Here is a 19,553-nt window from a genome sequence, read left to right on the forward strand (position 1 = left end):
GAGAGGTTTTGTGGACCCAATGTGAACCTTTATCTGACTTGCCTATGAATGAGGCTGGGACAGGTCTGGGTCAGCTTCAGAATCTACTGGGGAGGAAACCCAGGCATGGACAGCAAATACTTTCTTGATTGCATTCTTCTCCCTAGAGTCTTGGAGGATTTAATCTTAGACTCAAGGCCCTTCAGTCCATATTTACAGTATACCCATATGGACCATCTCTCCATGGTGTACACTTCTCTTGGAAGTGAGTTTAGAAACAACTACTTCTATTATAAACAAAACAGAAAGCAAAACAAACAAGCACAAAAAAAAACAGTGCTACAGAGGATGAAGGAAGACAGGGGAAGAAAACACATTTCCCATGCTACCTAAATGCTACAAATGAGAAAGACCAGTAGAAAATGGCAGGGTTAGGATTTTCTAAAGAGAGAACCACCCACCTTCTATACTGATTCTGTGATTATAATTTCATAAAATATTTATGGAGCGCCTATAACGCACTAGAGATAAGTACTGAGGATGAATAAGTGACTTAGGCAAAGCCCTACCTTCAAGGAGCTCACAGTCTATGGGAGAAAACTCATGAATTATAATACAATGGCAAGACCATTGAGTTTGGGAGGGAGGCAGCCTGGGCCATAGAAAGTAATGCCTATAAGCACAGGAGTAGGTCTCTGCTGACAAAAGATATGTCTGGGATCAGCTGCACTCCTGGCCCTTCACTCAAACTATAAGTTTAGGTAGAAAAAGGGTGCAGCTGAGCTGTGCAACGGATTCAGGATACAGCTGCTAAATCGAACTACAGTTCTTTTGGCACTGCTAACTGGGCTGGATTTTGCCTGGCGGCCAAAGGCTGCCAAATCCTGATTTAAAACATTGCCTTTCCAAAGAAAAATAGCTATAATGAAAATAGCTTATGTCTTACACAAACTCTTAGCAATATAACAAACACATTACCTTTAAATAGGACCCATAGTATTTTGTTACATATGGAGTGTCACACTGACTTAAAACAGCTATTGCTTGCTGTGTCTTTTATTTTGTTTCCACGAGCTTTATAATTTTAATAGCACCCATTTGACTCATCCAAGGATGAATTTTAAAACTTGTCCAATATAACCTTTCTCAATATTTTAATTGTTTGATCTTGCCTTTATGATCTTAAGTCACAACTTTCCTGAGCCTTGGTTTCATCAACAAAATGGGGACGATAAGTCCAAAACACCACGGTTCAAATGAGACAGATACATGCGAAAGCAGGGCTTATCCGAAAAACTGTCCCCACTTTAAATCTGAACAAGAAGTTTTGTAGCCTTGGATCTTGACCCCAGGCTGCTATATCCTGGAGAAGTGTGAAGACTAGATGCATTTTCTCCCCAGATAAGAACAACACGACGGAGGGCAGAGGAGGGAAAGACATGAAGGTGATCCGGCTGTGACAGAGTACCGAACTGATATCCAACGCTGATTTGGCTCATCAGGCTAGGACCCCTTAGCTCTTCCCTACTCCATCCTCTCATCCTCTCCGTCATTCACTCGGTTAAACACGTTGACCTTGCTGGATGAAGGGACGCTACTCCTTCAGTGGAAGAAAACGGGGAGGGCGCTGAAATCATGAGTGCCTCCATTGTAGAAAAGGCTTTTTGGACTTCAAGGACAGCATCTAGTAAAGCATATATGGGGTGTTTGGAGCCCAACTAAAGACCAGTAATCAATGGTAATAAATAGTAAGATATTTTCTATATGTTATAATGCAGCTATATAAACCTGCCCATTTTTACAATTAAAAAAAAAAAATCCAGTTCATCTATGTTGGGACAGACAGAACTGTCTACCATCAAAGAAAAGATTATGGGTTTAAAAACTACTGAGGTTAAAAAACCTATTCAGTTCAACAAATTAAAAATATTGAGTTAGGCAGTGAATTAAAGTGACTGGCAAAAACTTTCACTGGATAAAACAAAGTAATAACTTAATTGTACTGAATTTTCTTAATTCATTCAGTATTTCAAAATTTAATTATACTGCTTAATACCGTCTAAAATCTCCTATCCATGGACAATTCCCAGCCCAGAGATTTGTAGTTGGGCCACTCTCTCCATATGGGACAAGTCATACATGCTTTTCTTTTTTTACCCATTATTTATAATTTCTAATTTATTTATGTTATTCAATTGATTAAATATTACATTTTAGGCTATATCTCAGTTTTTCCGCACATATGCCAGAATGGTGAATAAGGAGACAAATTGAACATTTAACTTCTTTAAACATGTACTACAATACACATTATCATTTTGATAAAAAGTTATGACTTCCAGTTATGAGAAAGAGATTTACAAGTTATCAAATCTAGAACAAACAGTAATTCACCAAATAATTCAAGAAACCAACCTCAGTAATACAGATGTCTATTTTATTAAAAAAGTTACAAACAGGTGGACTGCAGGATCGTCTTACAAAATGACAAGAATGAAATCTATTGGAAAAATTTTACTTTTACAAATCTTTATAGGTCATTGTTCAATTTTTGTACTTGTTATTCGAGTTTTTTACCTTTCATTGATAAAGTTACAGTACATTAGATCCATGATAATAGGTCACATGGTTTTATTTGCAGAGCCCTACTGCAGTGATTTGAACAACTCCTAAACAGATGCCATAGTAAAGACAAGACATATATTGCATTTAATATTAATTTATTATCCTAATAAGCAACTTGACATGCAATCTATTGAGGAAGCTAAAATAACTTTTGGTCCCTTTTCTTAAAATGTGCTGGAGAAACCACATTTAAATCACTTTCCTCTGATTCCTGTGATCCTAAGTGAATTCAAGTTAAATTTGCTGCTGAGGTGAGTGACACAGAGAGAGAGAGAGGGAGAGGGGGAGAGAGAGAGAGAGAGAATGAGAACTATCAATAAGAAAGAAACACTGTATAAAAAAATCCATCTACAGAAAATTTAAATCATCATGAATTATTTGATTCCTTTAGAATTTCACACAGCTAATAAAGATGAACCATGATCACTTAACCTACTTTGAACTGAGTGTTTGGTTTTAAGTTTGGTAGTAAAGTGCAAACTTAAATTAGGTATTCATTTCAAGCAGTTTATAAATAAAGGACAATGTTTCATTTGCCTCCACCCTTAACAATCTCACCACAAAATTCAAAATCTAAGATCAAGAGTTCACTTTGAGGAAATCTGATTAGGAATCAAATGCAACACTATTTAAAAAAAGGAAATCAAAGTTTAACCAATTTCTACACAATAATTAATGGTCATGCTGACCAACAAATCACATGAATGTAGATATCACTTTATTTTAACATCACACACAATATAAATTTAAAATTGCCACACCCTTCCATAAACCATCACTGCATATATTAGAGCTTTCCTTGACAAAGTTGTCGAGCTATTATTGTAGATTAAAAGTATAGTTTTGGTCTTTTTGTTTTATTTAGAAGCATGTTCAAATGACTAAAGCTGGGCTCCTAAAATCGAGAACTTTGGTGCAGTAGGTGAGCTGCAGTTACTAACTTCTGCAAATTAAAAGCACACAACTAACCAAATAAGAAACCAACAACAAATACTGTCAAACTTACAAAATTTAAAAATCATTGCTAGAAAAAGCGCTCATTGTCATGATGTTAAAACTGAACCAAAAGATTACTCTTTATAAGTTTCCTTTCCGTTTCTATACCTGTGTTACTGTTAAAATGTTCAAGTATTCAGACAAAATGTGCTGATTAGGTAAACAACATGGAAGGCAATGGCTGTTAGAAGCACATTTGCAAAAAAAAAAAAGAAAAAAAAAAAAGCCCAGAGACTTGGTGCTATCCTCCCTCCTGTTACAGATTTTTTTGTCTCTACTACAAACATGCTTCTTGAGAAATAACTAAAAAGCAATTGTGATAGTGCAAGAAAACTTTAACAAATATTGCTTTAAACTATTATTCAGAAAGACAAATATTAAGAACTAAGAAAGTGTATATGATTTTATTTGAATTCAATTTTACATGTGCAGAAGTCTACTAGATGTCAGTTACGAGCCTGACAGGCAAAGCTGAGCTATCTCTGTTTAGGTATACAATTAATTTACCATGGATACAATATCCCTTTTCAAAGGCATTGCTAAGTAGGTCATAACTAAATTTAGAACTTCACAGAAAGGAAAATGTTACTGCTGCAATTTGATGCTGTAAATGAGATTAACACATGTGAAAACCTAATGGAATCAAACGCTTACCTTCAGCTAAACGCTCTACAATTTCAAATATCAACTGTAACTTTCAGAACATGTTAATTACAAAAACACATCACAAACTACACTTGAAGAAAAGGGATATTCCATCCATACAGGTAAATTGTGATCTTTAGTTTCTTTTTACAACACTGCCACACGTAAACAAAGTCTCAAAGTATTAACCGACAATTTAAAGGAGAAAGATTTTACAAATAGAATGAAGCATTGGTGCGAGGTAATATACAGAAGTAACCATTTGTTTAAGGCTCAATTTTTTCTCCATTATAACTTTCTTTTAAAAGGCATTGAGTAGGTAATACTGAGTTTGAGTATTTAATAAATACAAGTTGAGAAACTGATTAAAGAAATCAATGAAAATATTAAAAATTAATTCTTGCATATTAGCCATCAATAAGAACTTAGAAAGCTACAAAAGGACTGATTGATAAAGAACAGATTTTAAACATATGGTAAACGTGCTAAGCATTCCTGTTTAAGATCGATGGATCTTGAAGTCCAAAGACCTTATGCACTTAATTAGATGTATGGCAACATGCTGTAATAGAGACAGGTTTACCAAGGCTCAGTTCTGCAACCCAGGTTGTAAAGTTCTCCAAAGCAGCATCTGTGCAAATTTCCTCTGAGTTTTATCTGTAATTAAGATAAAAATGTCATAAAAATGTAGAAATATAGATTACAGTTTAAAATGAGAACACTGACAACAGATCTATATACACATGGGAGTGGTACCAGAATAACTATCTTTAGGTGGAATTTCACTGAGTTCCCCATCAGTTTAAGTAAAAAAGTAATTTTCTGTGGTCCAAAAACGTCATTAAAAATTAGAAACACTGTAATGATGCATTGGATATAATATACTGTGTGTGTGTGTGTGTGTGTGACTACTCTGGTTTATTTTTTAAAATATTATTATACTGTATACAATATTAAAAATGCTCTTACTAGTTTAAAAGATCTTACAATATAAAAGTGGCAAATGTTAGTTCTACTCTGAATTTGATCTCTTCATATTTTTAATGGGAAATTGTATTACAATTAAATGCATATTAATTACTAGCTAACTTGACAGTATGCAAACCTTTTTCAAAATTTACTTTTCCTCGAGGATTTAAAATAAGAAAATGTAATTCCATCAAGGTCTAGCTATTGAGCACCTGCTAGGTGCTCCGACTTGAGTTAGATATTAGGTGGCAACAGCAATTCACATTTCCCACTCTGGTCTGCCTTTTTCTGGACATTATGCCAACCATAGGAACTTCTCCAATGACTGGGATTTCTCAGCCTCTGCTCTTATAGTTGATAGACTTCCACTCTTCTAATTAATACCAGAGGAAAAAAATCTATCATTCAGACACAATGTCCTTTACTTGTGCTGGATCATCAAATAGCTTCTAGGGGAGTGGAACTATATCTGCTTTTTAATATAAAAGATAAAAATTGTTAAAGCCAGAAACAAAGGGTAGAATAGCGACTATGAAAAAATGCCAAGTGAAATCAATTTAAGATCATCTATGGGCTCTACCAATGTTTATACATGCCTAATTTTAATTTCCTTTGACAGCTACACTTCTATTAGTGTTCAAAGAGCCTTAGAGAACTCTTTATTAGCAGCTATATCATAAAAATGATTACTTTTAAATAACATCTCTCTGCTCATTATTATTGAAATTCTCACCTAAACACATTAAGAACAAAAGTTTGCCACTTTAGAAATTATTATAGAAACATTTTTCTTCCGATTAAAATTAAAACTTTATTGCATTAAAAGGAATTGCTAATTAGGACACTGGTTATTTAAGCTTGGGCAAGTCCTCATCATGAAAATAAGGATAAAAACTCTTTCCTCACAAGGTTGTGGTAAATATCGCATAAGGTAATACGTGAAAGTACCTTATAAAGTATGCAAATGTCAGGTATTTTTTAACTTTCTCAACTATGTTATAAATTTCTAGAATACCAGGATTATGTCTTTAATATCCAGACTAAAGATCTTTGTATTTTTTTAGCCTCATTTGAATTTTTATACCTATTTGAACACAACAGTATTTCATTATATTTGCAATTCACTGTCAAGACTTTCAGTAATGCAGACTAGAATCTCCTCAATTAATTTGAATTAATAAGTTTGCAATAAATTTTAATCCACATTTTTCAAAATAAACAATTATAAAGAGTTTGAGATTTTGAAATATGATCATGTCTCAAATAGTGAAGACTTGTAATATGTGATGATTTAATAGTTCAGGCATTCTCTGAAATCAAATTGAGGAAGTAGTAATTATTTCTAGCCAAAATAAACACTAAGAATACAAACCAGCTTATTAACCATAATCTACATTAAATAAAAGATGATATATGCATTATTTCCCACCCTCTCAAAACTGGTTAACATTTGGTGTATCCACACTCCACATGATAACAATATTCTAGTGAAATCAAGAGACATAGATAAATCCCGGGTCAGACTCAACAATATTAGTATGAGGCTTATCATTAAACAAAGTATTAATATCAGCTACTTTTCAAGAGAGTAATAAACTTTAATTCTCTGAAGTAATAAATCCTGAAACAAAAGCTTGCATTAAGTAAAAAGGACAGTCTGTCTCAGATTAGAATTTCACAGAATGTGAAATGTAAATGTTATTGCTCCACACTGACAGCAAAATTTTCAGTGTACTAACAACTCTCATTCATTTACAAAACATTCCAGAAGCTTTAAAGGCAGCTGGTCAAACTCATACTTGTTAACTCCCGGGATATCACATCCAGACACACTGCAAAAGTATAACTTGCTGCTTCTGAGATAGAACACAAGTGATCCTTGTCCTCACTCTCAAGTTTCCAGCAAGACACCCAGCAAATCTTAAGTCTGGAAGATTCTGCTCAAACTCTTGCTCAATTGGTTTCACTTTTTCATTTTTTTCTAATTAGATTTTGTTATGGAAGAGTACAAAACACAGTCCCAAACAACAGTCCAAACCTTTTGCTCAGGAAATTAGGAAATAGGGTCTCGCAAGTGGGGTAAATTGGTACACGAGAGTACCAAACACAGAACTGAAAGAACAAAGATCATTATTTATGTCAGCATGAAGAAAAAGGGAGATTCTTGATTCAAGACTAGCACATCATTTCACGTGGCAGCAGAGTGCCCGGGATGTTAACAAAGGCTCCTCAAAGGCTTAGCAGTTTACGAATGCCTCTTTAGCTTAGCTACATTGACCGCTTCTGAATACAACGGTATTTACTAGCATTCATCTCAGCAAATATAAATGTGCAATCATAATCGATTTTAATTTTTGTTTTTAGTTTTAGACGTGATATTATGGGGATTTAATCAAAGGAATTTTTTTAAAAAATTAATTTCCCTTCACATTTTTCACTTGGCATTTTCATATACAAGTTAAATATTAGTTACATTAGCAAATGACTAGGCTAGAATTCTGTTGATAGAGGTTATGTTGTTGTTAAATACCTTTTCTCTATTCTAATTTGCATAATTCTCATGAAGTTTATTGGGGGGCAGAGTGGGAGAACTAGGTCGTTAAAAGTGCTCACCTGTCATCCATTAAACACAGAACGCAAAAGCTGAACCTATGGCATAGAATCCTTGAATGGAAGTGGAACCATGCTTTAAGGAAAATATGCACCCTAAAAGTTTATGGTGAACCCAGGGTAGAAGGGAAAGGATAAGCTATTTTTCTTATGTCCTAGACCTAAAATCTCCATAAGTTTAAATTCATATTATGAGTTCAATTCTGAGATCTCAAATAGTATGACCATGTCCACTGATAATAAGCAGCAGTGTGAGCCCAATGATCTGATCCCAGCTGCTAGCTTTGAATTAGACCAGGTAGGGTACTGCTCCCCTCAACTCGAAATTGCATTGTCTGAATCGGATATTACTAAGACTGTAGCTAATCAAAGGAATTTGGGAATATGTTTTTGATAGGATAAGTTTTTCCAACAGCTGACAGGACTTAAGTTTTTCTTAGGGACATTATCTTCTGGATTTTAGAATTCCACTGAGAAGTAATCCCACAAGGGGAATCTTTCCTGTACTATGGCTAGAATACTTCCTCGGTGGCAATTCTCCAACTCCATGATGCAATTTTTGTTAATTCTACTGATGGTTCATTCTAAGCCAGAGAGGTAATGGAGTAAAACTGAATGGCTTGTATGCATTTCATTCTGCAATAAAAGCCTAATCTTGAGGTTAAAAGGAAGCAATTAAAGAGAAAACAGATATACAAAGAGTCATTCTAATCACCAGACACCTCCACATCCACAGCAGGACTAACTAGGCACCTATCCACTCCGAACAGTCCCAAACCATGAACCTGGTAGGGGGACAGTGAAGGTCAGGAAGAATTAGAGGGACAGAAAGGACAAGGTAACTCTGTTCTGCACTTTTACCCTATGTCCTTTGCAGGTCTTCACAGTACACACTACCCTCAAAGTAAGCTCCTCCCTCCATTCAGGGCCGCCATGCCACAGTCTCCATTTTGGCTCACCATGTGAACTGGACGACAAATGAGCATTTAAAACAAGCTCTTTTCTCCACTTAAAGTGATATGCAAAATAGGGCAGGGGAAAAAAAGAGGATCCATCTAAACTAGAACTGCTGCAACAGAATTCCACCCTAGCGTTTTACTGATATGATTAATATTTAACTTGGATATGAAAATGTCAGCATTTTAAAGTACACTATGTGATTTAATTTTCATGATTTTCCCCTCACACTTGCTAAGTCCCTGGCATATCATATCTAATTAAAAGCTGGAAAAAAGATTAGAAATACGTCTGATTCCACATATTTATTTATTTAAAAAAACCCTGAAAATGCTAATCAATTCTACTGTGTTTAGAAACAGTAAGGCCAGCTAGACTAAAATGACATTCATAGATGGTTCAGCCTTTCAGAAGCCTTTGTTAACATCCCGGGCATTCTGCTGCCACGTGAAATGATGTGCTAGTCTTGAATCAAGAATCTCCCTTTTTCTTCAGGCTGACATATAATGAACTGAGGCTGACATAAATAATGATCTTTGTTCTTTCAGTTTGATTCCCGGTGTTTGGTACTCTTTTGCACCATTTACTTTCATTGGGAGAATCCGTTCCATAATACACGGATTAAAACAGGGTAAAATCTTGCAGAAGACCTTCAGAGGGCCACAGTGAAGAACACCTTTTTTATTCCTGTTTTCTTTTTCTTTTTATAACTTTCATCAATACTAGACTAAGATACAGGAATTCTTGAAAAATAATCTTTAAAAAAATTCCATTTGCCAAAAGGGTATTTATCAAACAGTCACATTTAAGGGATAACTTTACTGCACTTCCCACCTTCTTTCCAGGGAATCAGCAGAATATTTTAGGATATTATTTTGCTCATTTTTGGCATTCCCTCTATTTGGAATCATCTCTACCCCTCCTCCATTCCCTCAAATCCTACGCATTCTTCACGGCCTGATTCAAATGCTACTGCTACCCAATTCCTCTAAATCAGTGGTTCTTAGCCAGGGGAGATTTTGCCCCCCAGAAGTCATTTAGCAATATCTGGAGATATTCCTGTTCATCACAACCTGGGAGGCAGGGGGAATGCTACTGGCATCTAGTAGGTAGAGGCCAGGGATGCTGCTAAACATCCTACAATGCACAGGACAGTCCCCCACAACAAAGAACCCAGAATATTGAGAAATCTGCTCTAACTGGATGGGGTCTTTCCTTTCCCTGAACCCTCACAGCACTGTGATTTAGTTCTTTTATAGTATTATGAGATTATTAACAAAACACCCATCATGCTCAACAACAGTATACCAAAACAGCCAACTATCAATTATTTACACCAATACAGAGGAGCTATGATGTAGTGAATAAAACCAACACAGGGCTGCAACACTGACCTGGCTTTCTATGATACTGCTGCTGCACAGTGAAAGAAGTTCTTCAAAGCACTTGACGGCAGGCCCCTCAGGTCAGTAAGGAAACCAGCCCTGAACGCAGCACATAAAGAATCTGGCCTTGCTTCCGAACTTACACTAAGATTACTGCCAGTGGGAGGGTGAAAGGTAAGCAAACAATCCTGGGAGCCATACAAATAAACAGGTGTTGGGCAAGAGACGGGTAACCCAAATTGAAGGGGGGTAAGAAATAAATGTCAGGAATTATCAGAAGCAATTCTCAGAGCACTAATAGATTTTCCCTTTCAATTAAGAGATACCAATTTACAGTAATCACAGTCCTTCTGACTTATTTGAGTCTTCTTATTTCTAACTTGGACAAGGTACTCTTCTAAATATTAAGGTCAAACATTTCTCAAACCATCTTTACTTGTCAAAGTTCTATCTTCAGTCTAGATCTGGGACTGACAGACTTCAGAGCTCCATGACTCAAGCTACAGGATTCACAATCCATCACCTACTTTTTTAGATAAATAGTAAGCAAGCATAGCCACAAACGTTACAGGCCTCAGATTACAGATTCTCATACACATCAGTTCAATCTTACTTGATGTCAGAAAAAAATCCCTGTCTATAGTGTGCTTTAGTCTAAAAGATCTTGGTCAGGGAATTCCCTTGAATATTTTCAGAAATTCAGCTGATTAGATATTTTATTTCAAGGCTCATACCTTCAATTGCATATTCCGCTTACAAAAATAAAAACCAAACAAAAACTACATAGGCAACGTGACCCGTTATTATAAAAAATGAACAATTATGGGTATTAACATTTTCTTATTTTCAGTAATTAACAAAAAATGTAAACATAGTTGGCTTGAGATATAAAAAGTCTCTTTACTCATTCTTGCAGGTAACCAAATGAATTAAACATAATTTAGATCACAAAAGTTGCAAAATGAAAGAAACTGAGAAATAACTCAGAATAAGAAAGATTTAAAAATAGCTTTAGAAATTATCCATTTGTCATTTGGCCCTCTACATGTATGAGATCAATTTTATTCAGTTTACTTCCTATAGATGTCTACATTAATGATGGAAAGAAAATTGGGAACATTTTGTGGGAGGTGGTTAATTTTTTATAAAGATGATAAAATTAACACGTGTACACTTATGTCATTTGCCCAGTTAAAAGTGTCAGATAGAGAAATAGAGCATAATGGTAAAGATGCAATCACCACATAGAACTTGTTCAAATTTGAAGCTGGCTTAAAATTTAAGAAGAGAGATTGTGGAAGCAAGAACATGGGACTTGATCACCTACATATGCCTGTTCCTGCCTCAAAAGACTATATGCAGGGGCCGGCCCAGTGGCGCAAGCGGTTAAGTGCGTGCACTCTGCTTTGGCAGTCTGGGGTTCATGGGTTCAGATCCTCGGCATGCACCGACGCACCGCTTGTCACGCCATGCTGTGGCGGCGTTCCATATAAAGTAGAGGAAGATGGGCACGGATGTTAGCTCAGGGCCAATCTTCCTCGGCAATAAAAAGGAGGATCAGCATCAGATGTTAGCTCAGGGCTGCTCTTCCTCACACACACAAAAAAAGACTATATGCAAGGGCGACCTTATCAACAAAACACATGCTGGACTAGTCTGAACACTGACATTTTAAGACAACAGATGTAGCTAGGTATAAGAAAATAAATGAGTTTTCATCATATTCTGGTAGGCTGAAAAGCTGATGAGTGAAAGCATTTTGAATAAAGCACTGCTGTCATTTCATTTTCAAAGATGACACTACCTGACAGGAGATCTTGTCTGAAAAGATAAATTAGGAACCGTTAGTCTTTTCTCCAGGGAGCACATATAAAGCCAGACCTTTGATTAGGAATCATCACTGCGATCTGAAATGCCTGTTGCCATTTGAGACACTGCCTCCTAGACTTAAGGTCAATCTTGGCTCAAAACAATCAATTCCATTCCTGATATTGTCAGGCTAGTCTGGCATTTGCTGTGGTTTCACAATCATCCAGGATGTTGGTTGTTTTATCTTATTATCTAAGTGTTACTAAGTGAGACTATCTGCCCAATTACAATCTAGATTAAAAGATCATGATATGAATAAAATAATCTCATTTTAAATGCTCATTAAGTTTTACATAACCTTACTTCTTCAAAAACTCATTCATTTAAAGATATTTTATTAAGTTACCATTTAACTCAATGAAAGGTTTGAAGGTTTTGTTATTGTTCTTATTAACTCCATTATTTATTAAACTGAATAAAAATGTTTCCTGGGCACTTGGGATTGTCCCTTCTAACACATCACAGATGATTTTACCAGATTCTCATTTGGATCATATAGTCATAATGAAGTCAAGGTACATTGTGGCACTATAATTTGTTACTATCAGAGGTCACTTAAGTCCCTCAAGTGCAAGGTACAGATGAACTTGATTAAATAATCGTCCTGTTAAATCAAGCACTTGGGTGATCAGTAAACTGATGATTTAAATTATAGCAGCTCTCTAGCCCAGGATAGAAAAGCGTAGAAAACACAAAACTAATCACCTTCTGAAATTATTATTGAACGCTCTCCTGTGCATTTTGGATGCTAAATCACCAAATCAGGGAAAAGGTGTATGATCTTTTAACTCAGCCCACCCCAAAGGAATGTTATCAATCAAGCAGAGAGAGAACAGTAACTCACTTTAAACAAAATACTCTGGCTCATAAGGTTCCGTCAACAACTAACCTGCTCGGTATGGCCATGATTGAGGTTCTCTTTTTTACTGGACGACGCAAGTTGTACAACACTGATCTTGCTTCTCTGGCAGGGATGAATAGTTCATTTGCCTGACGATCTCAGCAAAAAGTTCATCTACCATCGATTTACTTTTTGCCGATGTCTCCATGAAAGGACAGCCCCATTCTTGAGCCAGAGCTCTGCCTTCTGAAGACATAACCTCTCTTTCTGGTTCCAGATCCACTTTATTTCCTACTAGGATTAGTGGGACTTTTTCATATCTCTTCACTCTGACAATCTGATCTCTCATTGGCTTGATATCCTATTCAAACAATCACAAAGAGAAAGAAAAATATTACGCTGTTTGCAGAACCATACCAGAAATGTTACAAGCTCACAAGAAGTCATCCCTCAGTGAGTAGAGAAAGCTGAATCCAAAATAAAACCACACACCCAAATAGGGAAGACATCATATTCTCCATTGAAGTAGGAACTAGATAATTTCCACAGACTCTACCTGCAGGGTTTCTGTCAAGAATATAGAATGCAGGTTGCACACTAACCTTAGGACTCATTTAATCATTTCTTTCCCCCAGTCTAGACTGATTTTAAAAGCAAGTTCCCAAATACGATGAATTCTTTCGTACATAAGGGTTTCGGCCATCTCCTTTAACCTGCCGGCTTGTCATCACTCCTTGTAACACCTGTTATCCTAGCAAGGATTGCAGCATCTATGCATTCCTAGCCATTCAGTAAGAGCGCTCAAGAGAAAGTGTTTGAGGTGGGAACAAAAACACTGTGTCATGCCTAGAAGACCAAAGTTAAAAACAGGTTCATACACTTAAATGTTTCATTTTAAATTTAATGGTACACCTTTACCTCAGTAAAATCAAACACCTTACAATACACTGAAATACACTAGAAACTATTGTAACAGTGAGCAGCTCCTGGGAGGGACAATGCAGGGGGCAGTCTGGGCAGGAAGGAGTCATACTTCTCATTGTCTATGTTGGGTTTTACAACTTGAATTTTCTCCCAAGCGTATTACATTTTCTAAGTAATTACAATTCATTACAAAAGATAAGAGCCTTAGCAATTCTCTATTAGCATCAACTTTGGGGGAGGGAAGTACTGATTTAAGACAGTACTATAGATTTAATCCTAACATGACAATTTTTAAAAATTTTTTATAACTTAAAAAGTTTGACAAATATAAAACGTGTTTAATTTGAATAGTTACAGTAAACAGAATATTCACATGCAGGATGAAGGAAAAACGGGACCGCAAACATTTACAATAACATTATTTGATATTTGCAACACTTTTAAATCATGTTGTCAATTCAGGCTTCTAGGTTAAGCTTCTTTTCCCTGTGTCCTTGTGGAAACACAAGTTCAGCTGAGAATCCAAATTTATGGCATTGGGGCTTAAAAGAGTTTAAGTCTCTGTTGAAATAATGGCAATTTTTCACTCCCTATTTATGTCTATAACAGAAGTAGATATAATGGAAATCTTACGAAAAACCCTTCAAAAGACTTTCAGCCTCAAGAGAGTCGGCTAATAGAATAACAAATCTCCCGAGGATCCTTTAGAAAGAAAATGCCTGTCAAATAGCACCTTTAGTACTTTGCTACTTTCTGGGGAAAAATGCTTTTATGATACTATTGCTTTGCAATTTAAGCCTATGTAAAATGAACTTCAGTTTGCTCACAATAACTTTGATTCATTTACTCAGAACTTACTATCTTTAAAAGAAAAAAAATCCTGAAGTTGCCGTATCAAGTTACGGGAAAAGTTCACTATAGTACTTTAATTTAAAATACTAAAAACAGTGGAATTAGCGCATTGGATTGGCTAAAGCACTTAATGTCTCTTAAGTAAGCAACATTAAGTGCATACCTCTAAATGCAGAAAAAATATCCATTTCCTAAATCAATGGAGGTCAATATAATGGGTCAATATGAGGTTATTTATTTTCAAGGAATAAATAGCAACATTTATTGCATCTCTTAAAATAATGTTAAACCTTCAGTGTGTCTCCCAGTGAAGGACAGGGCAGGTTTTCCAAAGAAACTGGACAAACTCCAGTCTGGCTACCCAGCTGGGGTTAGAAATCTGCACTTGTTCAACGTTCCCAGATCCACATATTTTCTATAAAAATAGTCAATGTTATCAGAAACAATCCAGATCAACTGCAGAAAAGGAAAGTCATTCTAGATTTTTGTTGGTTATTAATTCTAAGTTCTAGTCTTTTCAGTTAATAAGTTTTCCCTCACACGCCCCAAGTAAGTAAGTAAAATGCCTAGGAGGCAGGTCTTGTGTTCTTCATGTTGCAGCACTAAGATTTACGAATCTGGTTGAGAAACTTGGGTGAGAACAGAGAGGGGGAGGGGGGAGAAGCAGACACAGAGGAGTTATCTGTGCAACAGTTAATCGGCTCCAAATAATTTTTCTTCCAAAGTGCTCTATTTACCCGAGATTATCTTTTAAATGTTATTTTGTTGAGTACATTAATCAATACTTGTTGAATTGAACAAGCAACTTCAGAAGGTTATATTCCGGGCTAAATATACACAGACTGACCTATTTCTTTTTCAGTTTTCTTTGACTTAAAAATAACTTTAAAATATTTGTTGACGGTTGTTACTTTAGTACTCGCTATAGAAACAACCCGATACTTTTCCGTGCCAGGAGTAACCTCAAAAATGCACCATGTCTAACTTTCAAAAGCAAAACACAGTCATTAACGCACGGCTCAAGCAACCCAGAAGTAAACGCAGGATTACCACACCCCTTTCTAACAAATTACAAGACTTGGTTCGGTTACCTGAAAAGACTGCTGATTAACCAGACTATAAACCAGGATGAAACCTTGGCCGTTTTTGATGTAGAGATCTCTCATGGAAGCAAACTGCTCAGTTCCTGCGGTGTCCAGAATTTCCAGCACGGAGGGGGAAGAGTCCACTTCGATCTCTTTGCGGTAGAAATCTTCAATGGTGGGGTCATATTTCTCAATGAAAGTCCCAGTGACAAACTGCACAGTAAGGGCAGATTTGCCAACCCCTCCGCTCCCTAACACCACCACCTTGTATTCCCTCATGAGTCTCCCCTTCAGCAACTCCTAGCAGAGGGAGGGAAAAGCACACCCCGCTAGCTGCAGCGCGGCTCGGGGAGGCGGAAGGTGGGCGGAAATCGGCGAACTGGGGAGGAGAGTGCAGAGAAGCCGAGGGCCCGACGGGGGAAGAAGAGGAAGTTACGGGAGGGGGAGGGGAAAGAGCGAAGTGTCGGGGTGGGTGGGGATGGGATGCTGGTGCCCTTCCTATAGGAACCGAAGCCCAGGCAGGGGGCGTGGGGAGGAGGGCGAGCCGGAGCAGCTCCGCGAGGGGGGGAGACGAAACGCGCCCCCGGAGGGAAGGGGTGGGCGCCGCAGAGCGGGGCCCCGCGGGAAGACGGGCGTCCGAGGAGCCTGCAGCGGGGGCTGCCCGGCACCCCTCCCCCGCCCTGCACACAAAGGGGCCCAGGGACCCCGCTTCCTGCTCGGGCCGCTGAGCCGGCCCCGGCCTGCGGGCTCCGCTGCAGTCACCGCCGCCCGGGCGGGTCTCTGGGCCGCGGCTCCCGCGGGCGTCGTCCGGCCTGTGAGGGGGAGAGGGGCGCGCGTTACCCGCCTGAGCCCCGCCAGCCCCGACCAGCAGCCCTGGCTGCCGCCGCCCCAGCTCCCACCCGGCCCCGGCTGCCTCCCAACGCCGCCGCCGCTCACCCTGCCGTCCGCACCCGCCCGGCCGCCCGGGTGGCTGTCACGCCAAGGCCATGGCCACCAGCCGCTCCTTGGTCTCGCTGCCGCTCGCAGAGGGAAAGGGGCGGGGGCCGTCCGGCGGCGGCGGCGGCCGCTGGGACGCCAGGAGAACCTAGCTCTTTTTTTCTCACCCCCCCACCACCCCCCCCAGCACACACCCGGAAGGGTTTCTCTGACACACTGGCTGAGGTGCCCCAGTTCCCCGAGACTGGACGGGATCACTTCCGGTGGGGAAAGTCCCACCTCTTCGGGGTGAGCCGGGTGGCGCTGGGGCCGCGCCCTGCTGAGCGAGACGGCTGGGGACGGTTTCTGGTCCGGGCCACGGCCTTGGCAAAGGGCCCCTCTGAGCACCTCCGGCGTCCTTCCTTTCCCCGCCCGCCCGATGCTGCTGCCGCTGCTGCCGCTGCCAGTCCCACCCCCAAACCTTTGAAACTCCTCCGCGTCTCAGCGGCCCCCAGCCCGGCCTGAGGACTTGATCCGCTCGTTGGCCGCTGCAGGACCGCCAGTAATAATCTAACGACCGGGAGAACGCCAAACATCCCTGGACTAGAAGTGGCCGGGAAAATAAAACAGCCAAGAAAGTTTATTCTCCTTGTTGCTGTTTCTTCCACTTGGTATTTTTCTAAGAAACGCGTGCAAACTACCCTCAGACTTCACTATTGCTCTGATTTCTCATGTGGTGTGTTTTACTTAGCTGGCCGTAACAAATAATTAAACACACAGAGTACTTTTATCATCTGGCACATCTGCCTTGACTCCACCAGCAAATCCCAAAGTCACTCCTTTTCTTTCTTAACAGGATTAGAAATAGACTTGATGGTACTCTAACTCAGCTTTGCCCCTATTTGATTTCAACGACTACACCGCAGGCAAGGTAACCAGTATTCAGCGAAGAGTTGATTGGAAATTGTTTAGGCCTGCAGACTAACCTCTTTCAGCCTTTCATTATCTGCATGCACAGCAATTTGCATGGCTGGCTCTTTCCCTTTAAAGTTTGTTTTCACGGCCATCCTTCCTAGTCATTGAAATTCAAAAGCAAAGTAAACACTAAGTTTCTATTTTTAGATAAAATTGTTACTTCTTACATATCTTTCCCTCTGCTGACTTTCTATTTGTAAACTTTGTATCAGATCCACAGGGCCCTAGGGCGAGAAGGCTAGGTTATATTTTAGGCATGTCACTCGCTTTTTGATTCAAGCACGCACCCAGAAACCTGAGAGTCTCAGTGGCCAGTCGAGTTAAACTGATTCCCAATTCCCTTGCTTGCAAGCCCTAATGGCCAGACTGGATAAAAAGATTTATTACCAAACCCAAATTGTTAGACATTAGAAAACAGGAAAATCAGAGTAGTGTGAAGTTTCACTGTGTCTCTCTCTTCCTAAGTATTCCCCAATGTCACTTACAGTAGCCGAAGGACAGTTCAGTTCAGTTCAGTTCAATTTCTCCTCCGCCTAGGGCTGGTGCAATCCGTCCAGCGAAATCCCCAGCTCTGGCTCCAGCTGGCCGGAGTCCCGCCTGGTATTTGAGGCACTGCCCTCTGCTGGAAGAGGTTTGGTCTATGAGTTATGCGTCTCCCCATAGGTCACTGCTCCTGCCACACGTGCTGTTGCCTGATTTGGAGCTCTGCTGCCCATCTCCCTGTCTAGCTGTCTCCAGACTGTCTGGTGGAATCCACAGCCCTGCTTGTAACTGAGTCTGGAAATTCCTCTTCTGATCCAGCAATCAGTGTTGAGCAATTGTAGCAAGTCTCTGCTCTATTACTAAACTATGAAAATGGGGAGCTCTGCTTTTCGAGGTTGTCCCACCTGCTGGCGACTCTGAACGTGTTGGCCAACGTGTTTTGGAGAAGAGAGTTCTTTGTTTCTCCACACAGAGAAATACATTCCTCTCCTCAGTATAGAGTCTTGTTGGGTCACTCTCATCAACTACAGGGTTGACAAATGTCACACTCAGCCTGAAGATACTTTTATACTTTATCAGGGGATTCATTACAGCAGCATTTAGAAAAAAAAAAATCAATGGAAGTAACTTAATGTCCTTCAACAGACAATTTAAAAAATAATGTGTGTGTGCATTCACAAACTGGGATACTATGCAGTTTAAGAGAAAAGTAGCATTTGTAAGTGCTGATATGAAAAGATGGCCAAGGTATATTGTAAAGCTGAAAAAAAGCAAGATACTGAACAAATATATAGTCACTCCCGTTTACATAAAATGTGTGGCAGTGTGTGCAATACATAGTTATATAGCCATTAAAATCTGAAACAGCCATTAATTATCAGTGAGGGGTATTATGAAAGGAATTTCATTTCTCCATATCATTTTAATTTTTAAACAATGATCAAGTATTATTGGGAAAAAGGGGAACAAATATAATTTAATAATATTTTTAAAGGAGAAAAAAGTTGTTAATCATCACTTCCTCCAAAAACAATATCCTGACTGTCTAGGGGTCAGTGGACAGGTCTGCCCAATTTAAACAATCTCCCTTCCCCTGCCTGTCCTGTCCTCCCCAAACATCTCTATACTTAGAAAAGTATTTTCACATATATTATCTCATTAGACTCCAGTTGTTCGTCAGTTTCCTTTTATTAGGCAATGAGAGTATAAAGACCAATTAGAAGAGCGCAGCCTGGCAGTAGAGAGCTGAGGGCTCAGAACTGAGGCCCACAGGCATTTACACTGCACCCCCCCCCACCTCCTGGCTGGTGGGGGGCGGGGAGAGAGAGAGAGAGAGAGAGAGAGAGAGAGAGAGAGAGAGAGAGAGACCTCCAGCAAGTGGTTTCACCTGTCTGACTTCCAACTCCTCACCTGTAAAATAGAGCTAATCATTTACTGAGAAAA

At 39.1% G+C, this 19,553-nt stretch overlaps 1 protein-coding gene across 1 annotated transcript; it reads right to left on the reverse strand.

Moving 5' to 3' along the window:
• Positions 1–2,394: 2,394 nt before the first annotated feature.
• Positions 2,395–16,756, reverse strand: RAP2C (RAP2C, member of RAS oncogene family). The gene is made up of 4 exons (XM_058536726.1): positions 16,674–16,756; positions 15,744–16,549; positions 12,925–13,237; positions 2,395–4,902 (listed from the first exon to the last, which is right to left on the reverse strand). The coding sequence occupies exons 2-3, from the start codon at positions 16,014–16,016 to the stop codon at positions 12,959–12,961; spliced, it is 552 nt and encodes a 183-aa protein (XP_058392709.1). The 5' UTR covers positions 16,017–16,549; positions 16,674–16,756; the 3' UTR covers positions 2,395–4,902; positions 12,925–12,958.
• Between the last annotated feature and the right edge of the window lie 2,797 nt (positions 16,757–19,553).

The sequence above is a fragment of the Diceros bicornis genome, chromosome X (assembly GCF_020826845.1).
Source record: "Diceros bicornis minor isolate mBicDic1 chromosome X, mDicBic1.mat.cur, whole genome shotgun sequence".
Lineage (NCBI taxonomy): Eukaryota > Metazoa > Chordata > Mammalia > Perissodactyla > Rhinocerotidae > Diceros > Diceros bicornis.